The 27,080-nt window shown below is 40.9% G+C and overlaps 2 protein-coding genes across 7 annotated transcripts in view; one reads left to right on the forward strand and one right to left on the reverse strand.

Annotated features, from left to right (window-relative positions):
- Positions 1–17,956, reverse strand: part of abcc4 (ATP binding cassette subfamily C member 4 (PEL blood group)) — a 45,271-nt gene extending 27,315 nt beyond the window's left edge. For 5 of the 6 annotated variants that reach the window (XR_013289087.1, XM_077549727.1, XM_077549717.1 and 2 more), the window contains exons 1-11: positions 17,746–17,956; positions 17,246–17,356; positions 8,190–8,310; positions 7,806–8,030; positions 7,232–7,321; positions 6,304–6,467; positions 5,071–5,196; positions 4,345–4,594; positions 4,010–4,117; positions 2,685–2,774; positions 2,415–2,606 (exon numbers count right to left, since the gene is read on the reverse strand). Coding sequence is in view for 5 of the 6 variants with exons in the window: in XM_077549727.1 (XP_077405853.1) it covers positions 2,415–2,606; positions 2,685–2,774; positions 4,010–4,117; positions 4,345–4,594; positions 5,071–5,196; positions 6,304–6,467; positions 7,232–7,321; positions 7,806–8,030; positions 8,190–8,310; positions 17,246–17,356; positions 17,746–17,819 (1,551 nt within the window). In the remaining variant the exon portion in view is untranslated. Of the gene's footprint in view, positions 1–2,414; positions 2,607–2,684; positions 2,775–4,009; positions 4,118–4,344; positions 4,595–5,070; positions 5,197–6,303; positions 6,468–7,231; positions 7,322–7,805; positions 8,031–8,189; positions 8,311–17,245; positions 17,357–17,745 lie in introns of those variants that run through there. The other variant, XM_077549733.1, reaches the window with a different exon arrangement.
- A 7,480-nt stretch (positions 17,957–25,436) lies between these two features.
- Positions 25,437–26,491, forward strand: cldn10a (claudin 10a). Its single transcript, XM_077574281.1, has 4 exons — positions 25,437–25,748; positions 25,911–26,072; positions 26,172–26,253; positions 26,329–26,491. The coding sequence occupies exons 1-4, from the start codon at positions 25,529–25,531 to the stop codon at positions 26,489–26,491; spliced, it is 627 nt and encodes a 208-aa protein (XP_077430407.1). The 5' UTR covers positions 25,437–25,528.
- Positions 26,492–27,080: the final 589 nt, after the last annotated feature.

Here is a 27,080-nt window from a genome sequence, read left to right on the forward strand (position 1 = left end):
CCTCTTTGGTCTTCCTCTAGACCTTCTGCCTGGCATTTGGAAACTCAGCATCCTTCTGCCAATATACTCACTCTCTCTCCTCTGGACATGTCCAAGCCATCTCAGTCGGGCCTCTCTGACTTTATCTCCAAAGCCTCTTACATGTGCTGTCCCTCTGATGTACTCATTCCTGATTCTATCAATCCTGGTCACTCCCAAAGAGAACCTCAGCATCTTTATCTCTGCCACTTCCAGCTCTGCCTCCTGTCTTTTCCTCAGTGGCACTGTCTCCAGACCAAACAACATCGCTGGTCTCACCACAGTTTTATAAACCTTTCCTTTCATTTGAGCTGAAACTCTTCTATTTCACATCACCTGTCACTTTTCTCCTCCCGTTCCAGCCTGCCTGCACATGCTTCTTCACTTCTTTTCCACACTCTCCATTGCTCTGTACTGTTGACTCTAAATACTTCCACTCATCCACCTTCTTGGTCTCTTCTCCCTGTAAACTCACTCTTCCACTTGGGTTCCTCCCATTCACACACAGATACTCCATCTTGCTACGACTAACTTCATTCCCCTCCTTTCCAGGGCAAACCTCCACGCCTCTTGCTTCTCCTCCACCTGTTTCCTGCTCTCATTACAGATCACAATGTCATCTGCAAACATCATAGTCCATGGAGATTCCTGTCTAACCTCGTCTGTCATCCTGTCTATTACCATAGCAAACAGAGCTGATCCCTGATGTAGTCCCACCGCCACCTTGAACTCCTCCGTCACACCTACAGAACACCTCACCACTGTGGTACAGTCCTCATACATGTCCTGCACCAGTTGAACATACTTCTCTGTCACTCCAGACTTCCTCATACAAAACCACAGTTCCTCTCTGGGCACCCTGTCGTAAGCTTTCTCCGAATCTACCAAGACACAATGCAGCTTCTTCTGACCTTCTCTGTACTTCTCTATCAACATCCTCAAAGCAAATACTGCATCTGTGGTACTCTTTTTTTTGGCATGAAACCATACTGCTGCTCACAAATGTTCACCTCTGCGCTCAGTCTAGCTTCAAGTAGTCTTTCCCACAGCTTCATTGTGTGCCTCATTAGCTTTATTCCTCTGTTGTTGCCACAACTCTGCACGTCTCCCTTGTTCTTAAAAATGGGCACCAGCACACTTCTCCTCCATTCCTCAGGCATCTTCTCACTATTTAAGATCATGTTGAACAACCCAGTCAGAAATTCTACTGCTACCTCACCTAGACACTTCCATACCTCCACAGGTATATCATCAGGACCGAGTGCCGTTCCACTCTTCCTCCTCTTCAATGCCCTTCTCACTCCATCCTTACTAATCTTTGCTACTTCCTGGTCCACAACAGTCACCCCTTCTATTATTTGTTCTCATTCATCAACTCTTCAAAGTACTATTTCCATCTTCCCATCACCCCTCTGGCATCTGTCAACAGACTTCCATTTATATCCTTTATTACCCTAACCTGTACCCACTAGCAACATTGATCATCACACCTTCGATTCCTAGCTTCAAGTCTTTTTCTCTCTGACACTCTTTTTACCTCCAGGACGTTCCAAACAAACGCCTCCTTCACGATAACTCCTACTCCATTTCTCTTCCTATCTACACCATGATAGAATAACTTGAACCCTGCTCCTAAACTTCTAGCTTTCCTCCCTTTCCACCTGGTCTCCTGAACACACGTCTACCTTCCTCCTCTACATCATGTCAACCAGCTCTCTACCTTTTCCTGTCATAGTTCCAACATTTAAAGTCACTACTCTCAGTCCTAGACTCTTAAGTGTTCTTCTAGTGTCTTCTCTTTCCTCCTACAAACACTCCTTCCTCCTCTCCTTCTTCGGCCAAAAGTAGTTTAGTTTCTACCGGCGCGCTGTAGGTCAACAGCACCGATGGCGGTCGTTGTTAACCCGGGCCTCGACCGATCCGGTATGAAAGTCATATATTTGATTCGCATGTTTGATTTGGCCAAAGTTTTTACGTTGGCTGAAGTATTACTCATCTTTCGCAGTCTTATTGACACTGACCCTGCTTCTTTTTTTTTTTTTTTTAAGTGTTGCAGGCATTAATAGACAATATTTGCAATAAAACAAAAACGTTCATCACTTTGTACATTAAATATATTTTCTTTGTAGTATACTGTATTCAATTAAATATAGGTTGGAAAATGATTAGCAAATTGATTTTCTGTAAACTATTTATTTATGTTTTACACAATGTTACAACCTCATTGGAAATGTGGCTTGGATTTTTACGTAGATAAAAAAAATACATGGAAAGGGACACAACATACAGTTTTCAAAAGTGTGAGAATTATGTGGCACTTTCCACCTGCCTTGACATGTTAAGAAGAACTACAACAGAAAAAAAAAAGAACTACAACAATCACCTGACTTGCTCACCCGCTTTAGAGCACAAGCCCTGAGGACTTTCTCATACATGCGCAGATCCATCTCCTTTCCAAACAAGATGTTGCTGCGGATAGTGCCAGGAAACACCCATGGCTGTTGGGCTGCATAGGTTAGCTGACCTTTAACCTTCATTGCCCCCTTTTCAACAGGAAGCTCTCCCAAGATTGAGCTCAATAGCGAGGACTGGATCGAGCAAGAGGTGACAAATGAATTCACATATAAAGTCACACCCTCTTCTAATGTGTTGTTTTGTTTGTTTACCTTCCCTGCACCCACTGGTCCAATAACAGCCAACAGCTGTTTTCCAGTTAGACTTAGTGTGACATTCTGCAGACATGGAGCATCAAGACTCTATGGAGGTGGCACACATATGAGGACATTAAGTCATGCACACATTAAAGATTTTGTCGCCATCATTTGATCTCATTTTTTTCAAAAAGTAACAATTAAACCGGCTATGCATACTATAAGGGAATATACACTATTTCTTATATCACTTTTAAAGATCAATAGTCATTATTTTCTAGCATGTCCAGTTTCCTAGCCAAATTCATATACAGTATAAGCAATCAGAAGTCAGTGAAACACGAATTGTCTAAACCTTCAGCTACAAATGAATGTTTTATGTTATTGCTCAATCCTGGCAAACTATTGAATCACACAAATATGGCACTTTTCCATTACACTTTTTCGAGGGTTACAATGCAATCACTTTTCAGAATCATCTTGGAGGTGGTTCTAAAATGCATGCCGTCTGGTGCCAAATGGGGTCATGTTGTCACTGTCATATGATCAGCTGACAGAAATGCAGCAAGGAATTCCGCTGTACACGCCCATTTCCCAGTTTTACACGAGACAGAAGCAGGTGCCGGCTGTTGCCAAAGTAATAAAAATACAGTATCTACACTAAACATAACTAGGGATGGCCCGATCTAATCTAGTCCGATCCATGCCAAAATGACTGCATCGGTATCGGATTTGATCTGATCAGAACCAGTCGAATCTATAAACCTAAACTATATCATATATCCTCACTTTGCCCATAAATAAATATCCAAATCTGAATGCGTTCTTTGCCACGGTCATGGCCACCATAACCCAACTAGCATGATTTGCTTTTCATGAAGGAAGGACTGAGTCAGCATCGATTGGCCCTTTTCACGGCCAGCACGCTTATTTATTGCATCCAGTGTGGTACTGTTAGGTGCTGTACTAAAACAGTCTGAATATGAAAGCGATCGCAAAGTTACAATACAGAATCATATAAATTGGATGTATAAAAGCAAAAGCGGGCTGATGATGTTTGGATTACTCGTGCCATGTAACAGGCAGGTGCTTGTAATTGAATATTCGTCGTATCCTTTGTTATATAATCAACCTCATCTATAAAATGCAGATCTTAATTAAAGATTGATTTCGCTCCCATATTTGCTGGGCAACCTGTTCGGTAGCTGTTGTTATTGAAAACCAACGGATGCCGTGTTGTGTGGCTAAGCGGTTTGGTGCTATTTGATGCTAATGAAAAAGCGGCATTAGTGTCGTGCAGTTTAGTGTAGTGGGCCTTTTTACAGGCTGACTATTCTAACCTTGTCCCAGTAGCACATAAGGTCCTGGATCTCAACGGCAGAATCTTGCTTCTCGGCGAGCGGCAGAGGAGTGCTAGTCTTTGTCATCACATCCAGTAATAAGAACTCCTTGAACAAAATACATAGGAAAAGTTATGAACATCTTTGATGCATTAAGAACACAATCTGCTGCCGATTGATTGGGTAGAGTTGCATGACGGCAAATTCAGAAGTTCTCACATGATCAACTGAAATTCAGTGCTAAGAGAAACACAGTCTGTCACAAAATGTCTATAAAAAATCTCATAAGAAGACCCCCATATTTCAAACGTCGACATGATTATACGACGACGGACCTGGATTCTCTGAATGCTGACACCGCTCTCATAGAGCTTCTCTATGGCGTTGGGAAAGAACAGTGTGACAGTGAGGCGCACTGCTGTGTACAGTGACACAGTCACAAAGACTCGGCTGGCTGAGATTTTGTTCCCCAACAGGACATAGAGGGTAAAGGTGATGAAGACGATGATCTTGCTGGCACAGAAGAAGGAGGCCATGTTGAGGCCACGCAAATACGAGCTCATCATGATCTGGTGGATCTCCTTCCTACAGACAATGGAGGAAGATGATACTGGTGATAATGATGATGGTGATGGGGGGGAGGAACACAGAAATTAAAAGCCAAATGACTCAGACTGATAGGAGAAAGGCAGTAATGAGACTTTAACGATGAACATTTCATTAGGTAAACGTGCAACGTCATGCAATGTCTTGTCTACAGTTTTTGAGGCATCAAACTACAACCATCAATTCAAATATTGCCTACCACATAGGCTATTCTGTTTAGGGACAAGCAAGTCTAAGCTGGATCTTATCCAGGATGATTGTGGGGAAAAAGGCAGACAACACCCTGGAATTGTTTTCTGAGGCACATATAGATTGTGCAGATGTGTCCAACGTTGACTACACTAATGCATGTGTTCCAAAACCAGACACACCTTTGTTGAGGTGAACATAACATCATTGAAATGTTTTATCCTAATTATTCAACAATGCTAGCTGTGACAGAACATAAATTTCACCTTCTGACTTCTGACACCAAAGCAGCAAATGGTTTTTCCCAGGCATACATCTTGATGATCCTGATTCCTGACACCACCTCATTCATTGTGCGGATCCTGCTGTCAGTAAGGACTGCCATTTTACTCCTGCACACGAGGGTAAGGAAAAGTTACTGAAAAGAGGTTATCACAATTAAAGACCCTGTAAAGTCAATTCAGACATTTATTCGTAAATGCAGTATATGTTTGAAAATCATTGCGGAAAACTTGCAAAGACTGAGAACTATGTAATACTCAATTATGGAGAGCGTTAAACTATTTTTTTTTTTTTTACTGTTTCATTTTTTTCTTGATTTTTTGGAGATGCCTGATATAACAGCAATAATGTGGATGTGGTCTTCGCACTGGTGTGGCAGCTTTGGAGCGCCTCATTGTTAGCCATGAGTGTGCGCAAGCCACAGAGAGTGAGATGAACGAGCGTGAAGGGTAGATTTGTTTATTTATTGACCACATAAATCGAGAGAACCACTTTATTATTCATAATTTCATATACTTGGCAATTTTTTTTAATCATTCACATTTGGCAGGGTTGTTATCAACACTTTTATTTGTGATATGTCAAATTTAGAAGACACATTTACGTTCACTTCACTGGCATTAAAGGAGTTTTGTCAATTCCCCATTTTGAAAGACAGCACAGACAGTTAGGTGAACTGAAGATCAACAAATGTGAACAAAATTACTGTTAAGCCGATTTAAGACAGTAAATAAAAGAAACAATGCGTTTTAGGATGCTGATCAATTTAAGACATGTTTGTATTTAGTATGCAGTGCATTTTCCCATAGGTAATAATGGAAATCGAATTACCTAGTGGAAAAACATCTGATCCAGTGTCAAAATGCTGCCAACATAGACACTTAACTGTACAAGTTAAAAGTTAAATTATATCATTAACTGTGATACAAGTTATTAACACCATTCTTAAAATGAAAATCAAAGTTTAAAAAAAAATAGGCATAGTTCTCCACCAAAGTCTGGTGTAATTACAAATTGCATAGATTGAGGGCCATTAGACTTTAAAGATTCTATTACAAGTCACTGCCATTATAAGTCATTTCTGTGAAGTTTCTTAGTTGTGCCCATCCAAAGTAAGTACTGTTTTACACAAACACGACTCTTAACAGTGTAGTTGGATTGTGGATTTTGCTGGCTACAGTTGTAGGAATAAAAGTCATGAAATACTGAAATATTACCTGAACTTGGAAAATAGCCTCCCGAACAAGGTCTGCACGGGCATTAGGAACATGAGGACCACCATGCCTGCCAGGCAAGATGGCCCAATCTCCAGCCACAAGAGTCCCACTACAGTTGCTGCCTGGAGGGGCCCCACCCACAGGAAGTGCAGGAAGATTGTCAACTTTTGCATAGAAAAACACAAACCATGAGAAAGGGCAGATCAGGATCCAAATCACATCAACGATAGAAGATAAGACTGGCTGAAAACATTACCTGAAGGAAAATCAAATAACCATAATGCACAAACCATTAGTATAGTAGACATGTGCACCTCTCTACATACAGTAGCAGGTAACACACATTATGACATAATATACACCCAAAAACTTTTTAGTATGATAACTCTTTTCATGCTGCATTGGACTTGCTGTTGTTGGCTTAGTGCAGTGGTTCTCAACATACATGTACGCCTGAGGGTACGTGAAAGCACTCCAGGGGGTACATAAGATTTCAAAATATATTTTAAAAGTACAGTAAATATTTCAGAATAATATAAATTCCTAAAATTTATTTTATATTCAGTAGGCTATTCTATTTCAGTGTTCTAAAAAAACAAAAACAGCATCTCTCCCATACCAGAATCGTTCAATCCAACTTGTCACATATGCCACCTAGAAGCACCTGTCTTATTCATTCATTCATTCATTCATTCAAGTTATATCTTTTTATTGTCAAATAGTTCAAGAGAGACCACATAAATACACATAGAGTTCCAAAGCTTAATAAACTAGACAATGATGGCACAGCACTCGGTCTTAAGTCTTTTTCCCCCCCCAACCAGAAATGCTTCGCACCGGTTAGGGGGTATTTGGCAGAAAAAAATATTTCACAAGGGGTACATCACTGAAAAAAGGTTGAGAACCACTGGCTTAGTGTAGGACTTACTTCATCAAACTTGTTGACATCATTGGAAAGCAGGTTCACAATCTGACCTGTGGTAGTCTTTCCCATTGCAGAACAGCTGAGACACAAAGCCTAGTTTTGTAAAACAAATTCAGTTCAGCAAAAAACTAAAATCAACCAAATATCCCAAATGTAAGCAAATTGGTTCAGCGCAGCTTTGTGGTATCTGTGCCAACTACACTACAGTCAAAATTTTCAATATACTTTCGCATGCTACTGAACGAGAAATTGTGTCCAATATTTTAGCATGTGACTGTAGTGTATGTACAGGTAAATAGTGTGACAAAGGAGGACATTCAGAATAGTGTGTTCTATCTTGTTGACATGTTTATTACAAGAAGACGATGAAGCTACACAGTGAATAGTGCCACCCTTTAAGTACTTTAACATTGTGGTGGAATGTCAATAAAAGTGCACCAAAATCGAGACATTCCATAACTTTTAATAATGAACATGTCGGTGACAAAACTTGGTGGCACATCACGTGCGTACGTCAACAATCAGCAGAGACTTTGTTCTCTCATTAAGAACTTGGGTAAAGTGCTCAAATGCCTACCTTTTTGTAGATCATGTGACACATAGCCACTCTGATTTTCATGCCAACTCGCTGGACGTGGAAGAAGTAGACGTGGTGCAGCAGATTCAGGCCGATGGTACAGATTGACAACCCGGCTGCGTAGCCGAGGGTCTCATTCAGTGCTGCTTTATTGTCCGGGTCATAATCCTCAAAGTAGCGGATCATGTACCCTAGGAGTACTGGCTGGATCACCTTTATCACCTCCTGGGATAGAAGAAGAAATAAAGGTAAAATGAAGTGTCAAGTTCTTGTAAAACTGACTCACTCTTACTTCAGTATGTAACAGGATGCTCTGATTCTAATCTGTGGTTATAACATTTCAACACATTTATTTACATGTGAATGTTTAACTCCAAAACTGACCTCAACAACAGTAAACAATCCCAGCACTGAATATATCCTCCAAAAACACCTGATGATGACTCTTGAGAGTTTTGGTTTCCGCAATTCTTTGGTGGCCACCTGGACCTCATGATCCCAGTATCTGTGAAGGAAACAGTAGGAAGAGTCTGATTGCCACGGATAACGTGCTCACATGCACTCCTCCAGCGCAGATTGCCACCAGCCAAACGCAAAAAGGTCATAAATGGGATTTAAAAAGTTGGAGGCACGACCATATACGCATGCAAATGTTTTGGTCAGATGTTAATAGTCTGTGGAAATAGCACTCAGCATAATGTTTAAGCCATCAACTGTTGGAAAATTATTTGAACGTTTCCCAATGACAACATAATTTTCTTTCAATTATAAAAAACGTAAAAAAGTTTTTCTTTAAATGGCTGTTCCAAATTAGGAAGATACAAAAGTTATATTAAAAAAAGAGAAAACACAATACTGTACATATCGTATATATCATACAGAAAAAATATATAAAAGAAATAAATTAAACTATCGTATACGTACTTTTGCATCCCCTGTATTATGCACAGCAATGTTTCAAGACATTTGCTAGGTTGGCTGTATTTGCTGAAATCAAAAGCTATTTCAATTAAAAACATTCTAACCGGTCAAGCTACATTTCAACATATTTGATAGCCACTTCTCAATTCGTGCATCCATTGTACCAGATGCAGGACAAAAATGCTATTTTAGATAAGGACAAAATGCATGCATATTTGCAAAATCCATGCTCTTAATATATCAAGGGTTTAAAAATCATGTGTGCCACAATTATTGGCAACTCTGATGTTAAAACTTTGTACAACTCCTTTTTGCCAACAAAACAGCACCTAATCTTCTCCTATAATGTTTCAAAAGATGGGAGAATACAGAAAGAGGGATCTTGGACCATTCGTTTTTGCACAATCTCTAAATCATCCAGCCACCTAGGCCCTTTTCTCTGCACTCTCCTTTTTATCTCACGCCACAGTTTTTCAATAGGGTTGAGGTCTGGGGACTGAGATGGCCATGGGAGGAGCTTGATTCTATGTCTGCTGAACCATTTCTATCATTTTCAGTGTGAGAGTATGCTTCTGCAATAATAAATTGAATTTGCTTTAAGGTTTTCTCACACATACCACCTAACCTGGGAAGCTCAATTACTGAGGGCACTGTACTTGTAATATGCAAACATCCACAGTAGAAAACCCCAAGGCGTGTGCCTGAATTTTGCTTGCAGATTTTAGCTCTACTTTTGACACTAATAATCCGCATGTTTGTATAAAAGCTTGCAAACACAAGGGTAAACCATTGTCATCATTGGTTTTAATCTCTTTTGACTAGCAGGTAGGTCAGAGCAGGAACATCTCAATAGAACACTGAAATGTAAAACATTGTCATACAAAAAATATATATTTATATATACACTGTATACACACATACAGCGAACACACACCCTTTCAAATCCGCAGGTAGCGAGTGCAACATGCACAAACACATGGGTCCGACAGCAAGTGGATTCACGGTGAAAGGTAAAGTAAATTCTAGTATAATGTAACATTAATCCAACGGCTATAACGTTTCAACAATAATGTTAATCCGACCGCTAACTAATGCTGGCTAACTTACTAGCGCAGAGCATGCAGCCATAGCATGTAGCCACTTGTTGCTATACTTTAATTGTGTGTGAAGTTGTTTTCTATTAAAAAAATGAGAGAAAATTGTATGTGAAATAGTTTTAGATCCAAAATGTTCAACATAATCTGCGGACAGTAAAATATACAGGGGTTAAATGATTCTCCTGACTAAAATTAGACAAAAACGTTGAGTTTTTGCTGACTAAAACTAGACAAATAAAATTAGGTTTTCTTGGACTAAAATGTTAGATTTATAGTTGACTAAAAGTTAACTAAATAAAAACGGGATGAGGTTGACTACTATGATAAAAACTAACAAGCATGATTGAAAGTGGACTGAAACTGAGACTAAATTTAAAAATGGCAGATAAAATTAACACTAATACGCACAGTACATATAGGAGTGGGAGACGATACAGAGTAAGCAGCTACAAAAGTACAAATTTGAAAATATTTCTTGGGTAGAATGTGGTCACTGTCATCTACTATTTTAGTAGGGGAGAGTGGGGTAAGTAGTGTCAATTTTTTCTTAAATTGTTTTTTACGCAAGGGGATTACAGGAATGCCTCCAACTAAAATATGTTCATATAGTTTAGGATGTTGTGCATCCCTGGGAGCAATCACTTTGGATCTTCAATAAACTGTGGGTTTTGTGGCACAACTTGCCTCCAGTGTAGGTTGTGCCATTAGTCAGAATTCAGTGGGGTAAAGTGTGCCATTGATAACTGAAGTAAAAAAGATCATTTTAATCTCACAAATGATAATGCTATATAAAAAGGAAGACAAATTCAATACAAAACTTTGATTTGCAGGTTCCAGAGGCTTTTTCTTCTTTCATTATTTTTTTCCTGTTCAGCCTTATCTTCAGCCACAATTCTTGTTTTCACTTCCACTTTTTTTTCTTTCTGTGGTCTTTCTGTGGATTTTGGCAAGGGAAAAATAACTTCTGAAGACGCATAACGAGAGTGAGCAGAACAACCAGATTTGTCACTTGGTGAGTGCTTAGGAGGGAAAGCCTGAGCCTAATTCATGTTCTTATTCCTATATTTTTTATGGCCATCCTGCAAATTTTGTATCTCCTTTCCAACATGATATATGGTCTTCCCCTCTTTCACTGATCTTTCCAGATTCCTCAAGAGTAGTTGAAACCCTGTCTGTCTTCCTTCTGTATCTGGAGGCATGATGAATTTTGGTTAAAAAAAAACATAATTTTACCAAGTGTAAGAGTGTAAGAATACAGTCTACAACAACAATAAAATACAATAAAGTAACATAGAGTAAACAATCACATTGGCACAACTTAACCCAGGTCCTTTGGCCCACCATTAAAATAAAAAATGCATCTCCCAACTGTTTTGAGCCACCATCATGCTAACCAAATAGACTCGTGATGTAGCTTACTAAAGCAATAAAACATGTGTGCACTGTTTTCAAAGTTGTCTATATTGTTCAAACACTGCCAAAAGCCTTAATCATAGAAATTTTACTTTGGAGGGCAAAAATATGTTTTATGAACTTTTTAAGGGCTTACCTCTCAAGCCATGTGTCTCTCTTTTTATAAGCAGAATGGATGTCTCTTCAAAAATATGTGGTCACATGACCAACTTCTAAATAACAGATGAAACTACTTGCCCCTTGGCATAAATGACCCCACTCTCCCCTATGTTCTTTTAGCTCCCACTGTTTGAATAGGTCACATGTGCTTTTTACACTGAACCCAGAAAAGGCTACATATTGATGTAGCCCAACGATGAATATTTGTTTCGTCTGTGTTGTTTATACAGAACAAAGAGGCGGAATGAAGGCACATTTAAAGTCGGATTGACCAGGGGGTCAAAGTGGGTTCTACTAACAGTATCCCATTTCACAACGAGTTTCTAAAAATAAATACCGCTTCAGAGGTGTAAGTCTAACAGTAGTCTATTCATTCGCTTGGAACTTTCATAAGAAAGTCACCGAAGAGGGACATAGCCGTGTCTGTGTGCAAGGCTGCGAGCTGACAACTAATGAGGCTCTTACAAACAGAAAATTTGATCGGTGACAATTAGAAATGGGCTGATTACCGGTGTGGCGGTTTATCGTGGTTTTAAAAAGTCAAGGTTTCAATAACTGCTAATAGTCCGTTGTTGTTTTTTAACATTGTAATGTAGTGTAATGTGTTTTTTTTACATAAATTCCCCTCCAAAAGTATTGGAATGGCAAGGTCAATTCCTTGTTTTTGTTGTATACTTACTGGAAACATTTGTTTCAGATCAAAATATGATTGTGAGACAAAAGGTTCAGAACTGCAACTTCTATTTCAGGGCATTTACATCCAGAATTTTCAAACAACTCAGGCAAGGCAAGATAAAATGTATTTATATAGTACGCTTAACACACAAGACAACTTTTTCTTTGAACCCACCGACTTTTCAATTGAGCAAAAGTATTGGAACATGTGACTAATGGGTGTTTCATGTTACTCAGGTGTTGCCTTTTAGATTGATTATTTTAATGCTCTTGGGGGTTGGCTTTTCACCTGTGAAAACTGCATTTGCTGTTAGGCAAACATGAAGAGCTATCTAGGGGGGAAAAGCAATGCATTTTGAAAGAAACTAATGGTGTACTGAGCAACAGACATCAAATAGGTTGGCCAAGGTTATCAACAGCAGTTGACAACAGAAACACTGTGAGAGCTGCGACATGAATTCTGAAGTCTACAAAACCATTTTGCATGGGAATTTACAGAAAAATGCATCCAAACTAATTGGGAGTAGTTTCATCGTGAACACGACATTGATCCAAAACACACTGCCAACACAACAAAAGACTTCAACAGGGGGAAAGTGGAAGGTCTTGACTGGTCAAGTTAATCTCCGAAACTTAATCCAATAGAGCATGTGTTTGATCTTCTGCAGAGGAGACTGGAGGGCCAAACCCCCAGAAACAAATAAGAACTGAAAAAGGCTGCAGTAAAGGTCTTCGAAGCTATTTCAAATGAAGAATGCAACAGTTGAAGTCATTGGGTCTCGCAGGAAACTTGGAACTAATTGTTCAGTATTTCCGACCATCATAAAATAATTAAGAATTAAATAATAATAATAATTAGCTAATTTACTGGTCACACATGCACGTTAAAATGCAGAAATATAGGAGCAGTCTGGAACCATGCAACTTATTCTTGAGTAGACTAATGTGCAACATTTGCATGTGTGGAAAAAAATTGACAATGGGCACATTTTTGCCAATTTTCACCCCCACCCCTGATGGTGATCATGAGACTTAAAAACGGAAGCCATTTTCACCCCACAGCCACACGGTCTGTATGACATTTATAGTTTTACTTGCCTGTGAAGTCTGATGCTGAGGGTCGGACATGGCTAACACCGGAGCTATAGCCACACTGTTTACTTCTACACTTAGTATCCATCCGAAGGTATTTGATCGTGTTAGTATGCACAATATATTGTAGTGTTACTGCAGGAGTTGCATTGAGGCGACTTGTCATATATTTGAACAAAGTCACACTTTCATTCAGCACATGTATGCCACACGCTCACACTCAGTATATGTAACTAAATGCCCTTTTCCTCAATTGATTAATGTTCATTCTCCTGAAAGAAAGAAAGAAAGAAAGTAAGAAAGAAAGCAGGTACTAGTTAGCCCAAGGACAACACGAGTGGCCCAAGGGGGCTGTTCTGTGACACTGTGACTTGCTAATTAGAATTAAAACAGAAGAATGTCATCATATTGAAAGATAACATGGTACATGTTTCTTAATCGAAAATTGCCAATATTTGGGTTTTGAAAGAGTTGTTTAGTGCATTTAAACATAGTAATCAAATGAGTCCTGACTGGTTTGGTGCCAAAGACAAAATCGGACTGTAACAGACAGTTTAAGACTGCTGAAAAATATCATTGGTACCACCACACCTACTCTTGGGGACTTGAATGCTACAAAGACAGAGGCATGCAAAACTCTCTCGGACCCTCCCCTCAGGTCGAACCATGCACACTGAATAAAACCAGCAGACATTCGAATAGATTCCTCTTTCTTGCCATCAATTCTCTAAACAGTTGCTTCCAAATTCAATAGTGGCACCTTGCAAATGTTTGCCAATTTTTGGCACATCCCCGTGTGACAGTTTGACTGTATTGATTAGTGTAGTAGTAGTCCAGCACCCTACATATTTCTTTAAATGGCCTTGATCAATATTCTATAAAACTATACACGTTAAAGTGATTAAGGACTATCTGCATCATTGCACATTCAAAGTAGTATCACAATTAATGCGCTACTGGTCTCTTTAAATGGAGTGACGATTACCTGCTGCATCACCTGCACAACTGTCATTGTATTGTGATGACCGCACTACTGGTTACTTTATCTTTGCTTAATGATTCTCAGCATTGTTTGCACAGCTGTCATGCATTGGTACTACTACAGCACAAATGGTACCCTTACATTATATAAAGACTCTCTAGATATGTGTCATGTCTTTGTCGTAGCTGCTTGTTACTGCAATATTAGTGTAGCTCAAACTACCGGAGTGTCTTTTAAATACTTGGCAAATAAAGATTCTTATTCTGACGTGGTCTCAAAAGTTGTCAACTTAATATCCAAATCCATTTCAGTACCTTTCACAACCCAAAACAGGGACAAAGGAAGAAGACCATGTAAAAGAGACTAGCAATAGCAACCACTTTATTAACCACCATCATATGTGTCCAGCATTGTTGCGGTGTCATGATAGTTGAAGATGATCGTCGGTAGCCGTGCGGGAGACAGAATATTGGTTCTGTTACAAGATGTTTAGAGTGAAGCGCGGGTTCCAATTTTGTAGACGCGGTTGCAGCGGGGGTTTTCTCCCTGATTTGCGTGAACGCAGCCTAACTGCCGCTAATAGTGGATGAATCCACATCTGCAACCGGGCCCTCTGGCCATAAAGATGGCAATAATCATACTAATAATAATAACAATCATAATAATGCATTCAATGAATTGATTTCTACAATATGAGTTGGAAGCATGCTAATGTCATATTTATGAATTAAATACAATTAGATCCACCACACATACCAGTGAAGCGCAGAAAGCCTAGATCAAATCCACCAAAATTGTGTTTTACCACCTGCGCCACAACTTAGACTTGGTTTCACCTGATCTAAAGCCTATTCTCCTTTTTGTCACCAAATTGTCAGGTGTGCCGGGGGCGTGTAATAGAAAAACGCCCTTGGGTCGCCGCAAAGCCCAGCTAGGCATAGCAGGGTCTGCCAAATTCCTTGAACTTGACTTGCCCCAGGAGCGAAACTGAAGATGCGACAGTTTTTACACCAAGCATACATGCTCATGTCTACAAAAAATAGAGACATTACAGTTAAATTAATACCTGTACATTCAAATCAGTTTCATACAGATTGGTGAGTTTAAAATAATGAGTGTATATAATTTACATTATCAGCTGCTACACAGACAAGACACCACACTTTATTACACATTGGAAATGCAGCTGCATGAAATCTCATTTTGAAACGCCTCCAAAACACTTTCAGCTCACAGTCTTTACTAACATGGTGGGGAATTGGGATTAAAAACATTATGGTACTGGCCTGAACTGAGATGCAATCACCAACAATTTTCATGGCTTACAGTTCCAGTTCAAATTCAATTCCACAGTTGCATAGTGGTAAGTGGAGAAACCTCCTTGGTTGAAAAGAGAAAAACAACAACAACTTCCAGTAATTAGAATGCTTATTGCTGGTGTTGGGTTGAAATTGAATATTTTTTCATAACTAGATATTAATGGTCAGTTTCCATGTGAAAATGTTACTATTTCAAATTATTGACCAATAAGTGTTAAAAAAAAATGTCTTGCCCTCTCTGAAGATGCAATATTAAAGGCTCAACAAGTCTGACATTTTTGCGGTTTCCTGAAAAGTGATGGTTTGGGAAATACAAGGCTTTTCTGATGGCAGCGATATGTAAAATAGAGTGTGAGACTATAAGTGAGTCATTAACCAGACATTTTTGTTAAGTTGTAAATTGCTTTTGTAGTTAAACATCACATGCTGCACTATGTACTTGCAAGATAAATACTTGACCAACAACTTCAGTGTTTCCCACACCATGGTAATACTTGGGCGGACCACCCAAGTAAATTGGCCACCACCCAAGAAGTTTTCAAGAACATTTATTAAAAATATATTTAAAAAGAAAAAAAAACGTTTTCAAGAACATTTATTAAAAATATATTTAAAAAGAAAAAAAAACATGTCGTGACAGGATATACCGCATGTAACGTTAGTTCGCCGTCACTCACTTGTGGATCGTGAGGCTAGAGGAGACGTAGTAACAGGACTGAGACCCACTTCCCGTCTAACCTGCCTCCCATCCCCACCGCCGGAGTCCACCCACCTAAGTAGATTTCAAATCTGTAGGAAACACTGAACTTAACAAGGTTTTCTATATTGGCTATAACTGTGTCATTAACCCTTGGTTAATCATCAAAGAGGGTGAGAAAGATTCTCTGTACCTCAGCCACATTTCATGCATTGCAATCACAAAAGAGATGGGATGGCATTTTAAATAACTTTAAGAAATATCTTTTCATGTACCAACAGCTTCACAATTTTGTGGCGTCGATACAAAAATGTGGTTACTTCAGTCTAGTACAAAGATGTCCAAACTATGGCCCGGGAGCCACTTGTGGTCTGCCATCCATTTTTTTGCAGCCATGGTACACATTAAAAATAACATTTGCAATAACAATAACACACACACAAAAAGTGTGGTGTCAAAAAGGTGGAGAATGCGACAACCACGTCCCCCCCTTAACAGCTACTGCAAAGCAGCGGCTGATTTATTCTATTGAGATACAGGGTTGTGGTCCAGACACCACACAAACTACTTGACCTATAACCAAAGAGGAAGAAGCACTTTTAAAAGTAATGTGAATGGATGGATATAACATATAAAAACAATATTTAATTGCTGCCATTATACTAACTGAAAATGATACTGACTGGTGACAGTTCAGGGTACAATCCACCTTTGCCGTAAGTCAGCATTGGATACCCCGCAACCTTGCACAAGATAAGCGGTGTTGAAAATGGATAGATGGATGGATTTAATTGCTTCATGGATTGGTTTTAGTGGGTTTAATAAATGAAAGTTCAAGAACGTCAAAGTGTCCATTGAATCCTTTGATTTTTTTTTCTGTGTACGGTAACTCAGAGGAAAAGTTTGGACACCCCTCGTCTAGTGGGTCAAGAAGATCCTATGACTGCACTAATTCTTTTACAATCATAGTTCAGGGAATTGGCCCACCATGTGATGTGAAAATTAAATCAAGATTTGAGCAAGTTGTTTTATTGAGTCCGAAGCAATTTCCCCAAGCCAAAGTCTTAATAGTATTGTGATTGTACCTCTGCAGCTGCTGACCCAATCTTTCTGAGCTGTCCTCATCCAGCACCGGGTACAAGTCATCCTCCTCCAGCGAGCGCTTGTATCCAGCGCGGAACAGCGGATTGAGCCACCTGAACAACGGGACATGTAAACTGTCATACGGTCCACTGTAGCAATACAACAGCATCAAAGGCCAATTGAATGAATGTTAGAGGTGCCGAGTGACAATGACACAGCGCCCCGTCTGTCAACTTGAAAGGGTTTTTAAGATTTTAAGGCAAAACACAAATCAAACCACGGAGCGGAACTAATTCAAATCAGTCCAGTTACACTTTACATTAGGGCACCGAGTCGTCACCAAACCTAAGTGACGTCACGTTAGGGTGCCAACCGGTGCCAGTATCGATTCCATAAAAGGCTTATGAAGTCAACACCTAATGTTTAAAAAGAAGAAGAAAAATACACTACACCGTTGTTAAATTATTCCGACTGTTACGGTTTATCTTCCGGAGTGTCTCACCAGAAAAATAACTTGGAGAGGAGATTCGCCGACGCTGCCGGGTTCGTCTTGGCATCTTTACTGACATTTTCCATCGTATTCGACCCCAAAACAGTTATCACGACTACTTCCTCGCCCTTACAAATACCCCTAAAGGCGACGTCGACACATGTTACGCGAAGTTAATTGTTCGCGACGTGTGTTACGTATGGCATACAGCTGCAGGGCAGACTTTCTCACATCATTCGCCTTGACTCCTCCCACACGCCACCATTTATTGGTGGAAAGTGACGGCCAACCTATTGGCCAGTCTTCTCCTCGGCTTGTATATCATTGGCAGAAAGGGGCACTCCAAAAGGGAGCTTTAAAGGCATAGTTAAACGAATTTCATGAGTTTACGGTTTACATCACATCAGAGTGGGTCCGCAATGGATTAAATAAATCAGGGGGGGGGGGGGGCATTCGGGGAATAACTAATAATAATCCATATTCTTTATATTGTCAACTGTAAAAGTCGTTGGATTCACATTTTTTTATAAAAAAAAAATATGGACATCGGTTGCACACATAAAACAACATGTCTTCAGTTAGTACAATATTAAGGTTTAGTGAAACATGATTTAAATATGTGCAATCAATGTCCAATCCATACTCTTTTAACGTAAATCCAACAAATTCTTCTTCTTTTTTCCCAGTTTACTGCTCATCTTCATACAGTGAACCAAAAAGTCTGTACTGTTCATTGGAGTTTTAACATTTTCACTTTGTTATTTGTTTAACATGTTCACTCCCAGGCGGCACGGTGGTTGACTGGTTAGCACGTCCGCCTCCCAGTGCAAAGGACATAAGATCGATTCCGGGCTTTGGCCATCCTTGGTGGAGAAAACGTAATAGTGTGTGAATCTGATGACTTTCATACATGTAGCTACTGGGAAAATAAAGCCTGGCACAATATGAACTTTTCATAATATGTGTCAGAATTACTCAGCAAAATCCTCACTTCCTTCTTCCCCTATTTCACATGTGCTTTCTTCTGCTTGTGCATGAAACAGTTAAAGCCTTGCATGGGATGACCAAAAAATTCAAATGTGTCAGTCAGAAGTTATAGCAGTATCCGAAATCATTTTTCCAACCAGACATTTGATTTGAGTTACTTTAAATAAAGAGTAAGGTGTGTGCAAGTCTCCCAATATTGCACGGCTATTGCATGTGTTTACTGACAGTTAGACATTAAACACTTCCCTCGCCATTATGCAGTTGACCTTAGCCTTCTTTCACACTTCTTGTTTGAGGATAGACTTTATGACAAATCCTGTCACGTGTACCCATGGTAAACTATTATCCGAACGGCATCCTATTTCATGATAGGAGACTCAAGTGACCACTACGTCTCAAATGTTGCTCTTGAGCCAAGTCACCCTGGCGAATCTGACCATAGTGTCAGAAGGATGCAGTTAAAAAGGGGATTTAATTAAGAAAAAGGCAAACAAGATATTTGGCCAAAATAACAAAATCAACAATATCCAAAAACACAAATCAAAGCAATAAACCAAACAGGAACACGGCTAAGCAAGGAAATTATGACAGGACATGGGTGTGACAGCGACAATGATTGAAAGAAAGCAGGGAACTAAATACACAGTAACGAGACACACACGAGGCTTGGAGAACTGATTGGGTAACACCAGGGACCGGGATGACAAGCACAGGAGGACATGATAAAACTTGACAAGACATTGACAAAGGGAGACACACTAGGAAAACATGACCAATAAGACAAACCAAAACAGTACCCCTCCCTCAAGGGACAGATCCCAGACGTCCAAACCAAAACAAAGAGTCTCAAAACGAGGGTAGGCAGAAGGAGCAAGGAGGCGGGAACACGGCCCCACCCACAGAGATTGACAAGATGGGCGTCCGGAAGTTGCAGCAGACGTGGTTCGGGGACTGGAGGCTGCGGCAGACGAGGTTCGGGGACTGCGGCAGACGAGGTTCGGGGACTGCGGCAGACGAGGTTCGGGGACTGCGGCAGACGAGGTTCGGGGACTGGAGGCTGCGGAAGACGAGGTTCGGGGACTGGAGGCTGCGGAAGACGAGGTTCGGGGACTGGAGGCTGCGGCAGACGAGGTTCGGGGACTGGAGGCTGCGGCAGACGAGGTTCGGGGACTGGAGGCTGCGGCAGACGAGGTTCGGGGACTGGAGGCTGCGGCAGACGAGGTTCGGGGACTGGAGGCTGCGGCAGACATGGTTCGGGGACTGCGGCAGACGTGGTTCGGGGACTGGAGGCTGCGGCAGACGTGGTTCGGGGACTGGAGGCTGCGGCAGACGTGGTTCGGGGACTGGAGGCTGCGGCAGACGTGGTTCGGGGACTTGACTGTCCGACCTGTCACTCAGAGCGCCACCAGCCAAAGCCAGGTGCCGCAGGGCTTCGTCCAACCATGCTATTGTCAAAGCTCCTGAGGCAAGTATTTCTTTGTGGCATGACAGCACCCCCGCTGGGTTCTTCTGTGGTCGAGTCATTCTGTCAGAAGGGTGGAGTTTGGTGGAGGACCCAAATGCAGGGAGCAAAAGCAGCCAGGCAAGGATGCAGTTAAAAATGGGATTTAATCAAGAAAAAGGCAAACAAGGTACTTGGCGAAAATAACAAAATCAACAATATCCAAAAACACAAGTCAAAGCAACAAACCAAACAGGACCGCTGCAAAGCAAGGACATTATGACGACATGGCATGGGTGTGACAACGACAATGACTCGACAAGGACTGAAAGAAAGCAGGGAACTAAATACATGCTGTAACGAGACAACGAGAGACACCTGCACAAGACACACGTGGCTTGGGGAACTGATTGTGTGACACTAGGGACCGGGATGACAAGCACAGGAGGACATGATAAAACTTGACAGGACATTGAGAAAGGGAGACACACTAGGAAAACATGACCAATAAGACAAACCAAAACACAGACCATGACACATAGTCCTGTTGTCATTTCATCTGTTAATCAAAAGACAAGGGCTAATCCACATAAAACAGAATGGAGTAAAACATGATGAGATATGACATGCAGCAGAAAGAAGGAAGAAGAAAAAGTCCAATCTAATCTTTCTGTATTTTGTTTGAAGATTACGTAAAGTGAACAACTCGTGACTTGAGGGGGGATACATGTGAGAGGCTTCAAGGGGAGGTGTACTGTATCTTTGATTGCAATGCCAACAATGATCACATGCTGTGCGTAATAAACGTCTCAGGGAGCCTTGGTTGTGTTGAATCACATTTCAGTGCTCAGCATGAACGAGTGCTGAGCAGAACCCGAACACACCTCAGCTAAAGAAAGTCAATCCACCAGATGTGTGCATTGTGACTAGGGCAGTTAAAGTTTTCATTTTTTTTTTTTTTTGGGCTTGTCTTGTTATGTACTGAACTAAACTGGATTAACTGGTGAACTTGGAATTGGTGTCATGATGTGCTGGCAAGCTAGTAGTATACTGTATTACAAATGACACTCCCAAAATAAAACGTATGTAGTCCTTTTTACTTAACATTTTTAGTATAAAATACAGTGTACAACAGTACAAAATCAATCAATCCATAAATAATTGTCTCATTTACAATTTCAGTTCTGCTGCCTAGCGACGGTGTGATGAATGTGAATGTGAATGGCTGTCTGTCTTTATATGTACCCTACGGTTGACAAACGACCGGCCTAGGGTGTAGTGTGCTTTTCACCGTCATCTTGGATAGCTTCCCGCGACCTGGAACAGGATAAGTAGTGTGGAAAATAAATGTACAGTATTTACTGTACAGTATGCACAATAATATAGTCACAACATGAGTTACTATAACATATTCTCTCCCCAATTTCTTGCATTAGCCTATCTTCTCTGTCTCTCTAAAGTGAACAATATTATAGCAGTGCTTCAGATTTTCGCTCTAATTGTGTCACAATTCTACATCATAAGTGGAAATGAATAAAGAAATTTAAAATAAGATAATAGTTTTATTGTAGTATAAGCCATTTTTGGCGCTGTCAGCCAAAAGTGGGTTTGGCCCATAGTCTCTCCAGCATGTCCTGGGTCGTCCCCGGGGCCTCATCACAATGGGACGTGCCCAGAATACCTCACCACGGAGGCATCTAGATGACATTCAAACAAGATGACCAAGCTACTTCATCTAGCTCCTTTTAATGTGGAGGAGCAGCGGCTCGACTCTGAGCCCATCCCAGATGATAGCTTCTCACAGCATGTGACCATAGATGAGGGTAAAACCATAGACTGACCGGTAAATCGAGATCTTAGCTTTTCGGCTCAGCCCTTTCTTATAGAGTCTGCATCACTGCAGACGCTGCACGGATCTGCCTATCCTGGCTCCCCTCACTCGTGTTTGAGACCCCAAGATACTTGAACTGCTCCACTTGGGATAGGATTTTTTTCCCCACCTGAAGAGGGAAATCCACCCTCTTCTGATTCATATAATCAGCTCATCAGCAAGCTCTGTAGAAGCCTGATAACAATCCTGATCTTTAGAATCAGCTGTGTTGGATGATGGAAAAATCTAAAACCTGCAGGACTCTGGCCCTCAAGGACCATGAGTGAGGAAGTCTGATTTAAAGTGCGTTGGACAGGGAATTTCCTCTTGCTTTATTTGTTGGCAACAGTTTCAGCTAATGAGCACATTTCTGCGGATGATTCCTGCTGTAACCCACTAGGAATTTCCTTTCCAGAAATGCTGATTAGAAATGTTTTATGGAGGGTCAGATTAGTTCAACAGCAGGTTTAGAGTGAACAAAATACACAGTATATCTAGAAATGAGATGCCAAGGCTGACTCACTTCATGAGATCAGCATTTAAGTGGCTTACCACGTTTTGGACATTTGATTGCAATAACATTTTTTTAAACAAACCCCGATTACAATGAAGTTGGGATGTTGTGTATAATGTAAATGAAAACAAAATACAATGATTAACAAATCATTTTCAACCTATATTTAATTGAATACACTACAAAGACAATATATGTCATTTTCAAATTGATGAGCATTTTTTTGCAAATATTCTCTCAGGCGTTCCAAAAACAATAATGTTCATCAGTTTGAACAGTTTGAAAGGTACAATTTTTAGTCTTGAAGCTGCTAACAAAATTTGAATACAGCATCTACTCATGTCACTCCTCCTTCCCTCACTCACGTCTCAGCCTCACAAAGAACCATCTTCACTGTTTGCACCAACCATTCAGAGTATATTATCGCATGATCATGAATTGTGATTTTTAGCGATGCTAGGTTTACATTTTGCATCCTCCCCCCCGACGGGTTTACTTTCATTTTATTGCTCAAGATTCCGACAGTATGATGTAAACAAATCTTTGATTAGCACTCAGATATACCTTATCAGAAAACATTTATAATCATATTCCTACCGATGGAATGTGCATGTAGCGCTTCTCCCAGACATTGATTGGCTACAACCGTAGACCACACCACACACTGGAAATGCAGCAGAGAAATTAATGTAAGTTAGGGGCACTGAGCGAGTGGCAAAAAAAGATGGCCACCTGTGACTTCAATTCACAAGGCTGCATTGGGAGTCCATCATATACCAATGGTTCTCAACCGTTCTTCAATGATGTACCCGCTGTAAACTAGCTCTAGTGGCTCACAAGAAAGGCTAGCGGGAGAAGCTAGCAGAAGCTCGTGAGAGCAAAGCAGAGGAAGACAAGCGGTGCAGGGACTCAGCGACAACCAACTGCAGGCCCCAGCTGTGGAAGGTAAGCGGCAGTCGACCCACTGGGTCCGACACTAGCTACACGCACGATAACTATATATGTTTGCGAAGTTCTTCTCCTTATCTAATAGCAGAAAGATGGCAGCGAAACATGTCAGCCTCCTGTAAGGCGCAGCGTGACTTATGTAATGAGCGATTACTAGCCCTACGGTTATCCATCCATCCATCCATTTTCTTGGCCGCTTTTCCTCACAAGGGTCGCGGGGGGTGCTGGAGCCTATCCCAGCTGGCTTCGGGCAGTAGGCGGGGTACACCCTGAACTGGTTGCCAGCCAATCGCAGGGCACACAGAGACGAACAACCACACTCACAATCACACCTAGGGACAATTTGGAGTGTTCAATTAACCTGCCATGCATGTCTTTGGAATGTGGGAGGAAACCGGAGTACCCGGTGAAAACCCACGCAAGCACGGGGAGAACATGCAAACTCCACCCAGGAAGGCCAAAGCCCGGACTCGATCTCACGTCCTCTGCACTGGGAGGCGGACGTGCTAACCAGTCAGCCACCGCGCTGCCCCCTACGGTTATATATATCTTTTTAAATGTATGTTGATGCGATCACACATATTTTAGTGTGCATATTATTGAAATTAACGAATTCACTGCTATTGATGGCTATAGGCGTCAAAAATTCATGTAATTTTTTTATATTTTTTTACATTTTTAACAGATATAAAATTTGTGATTGAGTCAACTATTGAAGTCATGCGATTAATTACGATCTGTCGTCTGTCTCACGCTCCTAATATTTTATTTCATTTTTAATTAGGGGCGTCATTGTAATTAATCCCATGACTTCACTAGTTAACTAACGATTAATCATACATTTTATATCTTTTCTAAATGTACAATATTTTTTTTCTAGGTTTTCATTTTCTTGTTAACTAAAGTGGAAAAAAATGTTGAACTAATAGAAATAGTTAAAATGAATTTTTGATGTCTATAGCCGTCAATGGCAGTGAATGAGTTAATAGTGATCTTTTAAAACTAATAATTCATTAGTTCACCACTAGATGGCGGTAAATAATGCACACTGTCCATTTAAATAACCGTCCAAGACAGATCCCTTGTGTCTCCCCACAAGCCTCTGGGAGCTGCAATATACATTAACAAATGATTGATGCATCAAGTTAAGAAATAATATTTAAAAAATAAATTAGAGGCATAAGATGGGATCATCAAGGGATGATTTGATCAAAAGATCATTTGCAGTTCACATTCTTCTGTCAGGTCCAGAAAGTTCAATATATGGCAAAAAGTTGTTGTTGTTTTTAAATCACTGAAAAATCTAAAAACCTTTAAAGATTTCAGCACTGTATTTTATTCAATTGAATATGAATGAATATAAAACAATGTGCAAATCATGATTCTATTTTAATTTACGTTTTATATAGCGTTCCTACTTCATCGGAATTGGAGATTGTAAATTTACCTTGGGCAGAATGGAGCATGTGGTAAGCATGCCTGCTTCACGACTGTAGGTAAAATCAAAGTCCAGCAGCCTCTATTAAACCTTTTTAGTTTACCACTTGATGGCGCTACAGCGTTGCAAACTGAGTGCAGCGCATCCTAATCGCCGCTACTACTAATAACACATGAGAAGTAGCGCGATTGGTTACTGACCTGAAATACAGTTATTCAAGGCACTAGGCATGTCTTTGCTATCTGTCTTCGCCATCATATGTTCCTCCTCTGACAGGGACTCCTCACATCCTGTCAATTAATGACTTCCATCTACCTTGTAGAGCCCATGGATGATGTGTGGAGTGATGAGCTGTGTGCACGGCTGCAGTCCGATGGCATAAAAAAACTTTTTAAAAAACTGCTTATTATATGTCAGCTGACCTCAAGAGAGCCTCAAGTAATCCCCCCTCAAGTGTCTGCCAACCCTGACGCACCGGTGGTGGACCAACCCGCCCAGGGTTGCTCAACCATTTCTGGAGGAGGACTCAAGGGTGTCTCACCTGCAAGAACCTTCCAAAAGTTCCTGACCTGATTTGATCCGTGCATCTAAAGAACAATGGCCACCATGGCAACAGAGATTGTTGCATTTCTCCTGAGTGTTTCCGGGTGGATCCTAGTGTCAGCCACACTTCCTGCAGACTATTGGAAGGTCTCCTCAGTGGATGGGACGGTCATCACTACGGCTACCTTCTGGTCCAATCTGTGGAAAACATGCGTGACCGACTCTACAGGCGTGTCCAACTGCAAGGACTTTCCTTCCATGCTGGCTCTGGATGGTGAGTTGAATTCATATTCTGCTGGAAACTAAAAGCCTTTTTCTCCTCCAACTGTTGACAAGGAGGCGATTAAGTGACGCATGCCCAATATAAACGCTTATTGTCAATTTGTCATCCATCACCAGTCATTATTCTTCCTGCTCCTCTGTCCTTGTTATCAAGCTTACATCCAAGTATGTCGGGGCTTGATGATTGCGGCTGTGTGTCTGGGTTTCTTTGGTGACATACTTGCCCTGCTTGGAATGAAGTGTACAAAAGTAGGAGGCTCCGAAACCACCAAAGCTCGCCTGGCAGTCCTAGCAGGTTTTCAGTACATCCTCAGCGGTAAAACTTACTCCCCAAAGCTGAGGGCTCAATTTAGCTCTGCAATGTTTTTAGTCAAATTTGGAAATCACAGGAATACATCTTTATTTGCTTCCACAGGCCTGTGCTGCATGACCGCCTGCTCCATATATGCTCACAGGATCACTAGCGACTTCTTTGACCCCCTCTTTGTTGCTCAGAAGTAGGTCATTACGACAACCTGCGTGACTTGTGTTAAGTTCTATCGGAACGTTCAGCTGTTTGATGTCCATGGCAGGTTTGAACTGGGAGCGGCGCTCTTCATCGGCTGGGCTGGATCTGTGCTATGCGTCTTGGGAGGTTTGATTTTCTGTCTCTCCCTGCCAGCGGGCTCGAGCGTCAGGCAAGTTGAGAGGCAACAATGGGCCTCATTCAGCAACTTTTTCAGGAACAAACTATAGCCTCTAAATCCTGCTCGTGCACCTTTTTGTGGTGATTACTGGGCATTGTCGGCAATGTTTTTTTTTTTTGTTTTTTTTACATGCAGGACATAAACATAGACTTAGATGAGCAGGGAAATAGGTATTCATTAGGATTACAGTTGCCCCCGAATACAGCCAAAACACTGCCATAAAGATGAAATGTCCTTTGTTAGAAGAGTTATCTTTCACTTCACTTCAATTTACTCCTGCTGGTGTTTGCAGAGTCCATCAGTCCACAAGGGACACTGCCGTGTTTACACACACACATGGCGAGCGCAGCAAGGCCACCAGCAGCCTGCAAAGAGAGCTTCTGGGGCCATCCAGGCAGTTTGGAAGAAATGCCTATGTGTGAAATTGCTTGTCACATGAGATCATGGATGCGGAGGAACTTTAAAAGACAAATATTTAGCAGGATATTTATAAGTGATTCTTTAAATAACGTATGGCAGATTAGAGACTTCATTCAAACTCAAGCGGTCAATATTTATTATACATTTACTACCTGCCTCACATGTTCAAGATGAGTGCACCTAAATGTTGCTCACGACTTTGTAAGTAAAACAATTTT

The sequence above is a fragment of the Vanacampus margaritifer genome, chromosome 1 (genome assembly GCF_051991255.1).
Source record: "Vanacampus margaritifer isolate UIUO_Vmar chromosome 1, RoL_Vmar_1.0, whole genome shotgun sequence".
Taxonomy (NCBI): Eukaryota; Metazoa; Chordata; class Actinopteri; order Syngnathiformes; family Syngnathidae; genus Vanacampus; species Vanacampus margaritifer.

Excerpts from the sequence above, each read along its gene's own strand:
- cldn10a (XM_077574281.1), top strand. The coding sequence starts at position 25,529 with ATGGCCACCATGGCAACAGAGATTGTTGCATTTCTCCTGAGTGTTTCC. Across the intron at positions 26,073-26,171 it reads TTTTCAGTACATCCTCAGCG|GCCTGTGCTGCATGACCGCC; the intron begins GTAAAACTTACT and ends TTGCTTCCACAG. Across the intron at positions 26,254-26,328 it reads CCCCTCTTTGTTGCTCAGAA|GTTTGAACTGGGAGCGGCGC; the intron begins GTAGGTCATTAC and ends TGTCCATGGCAG.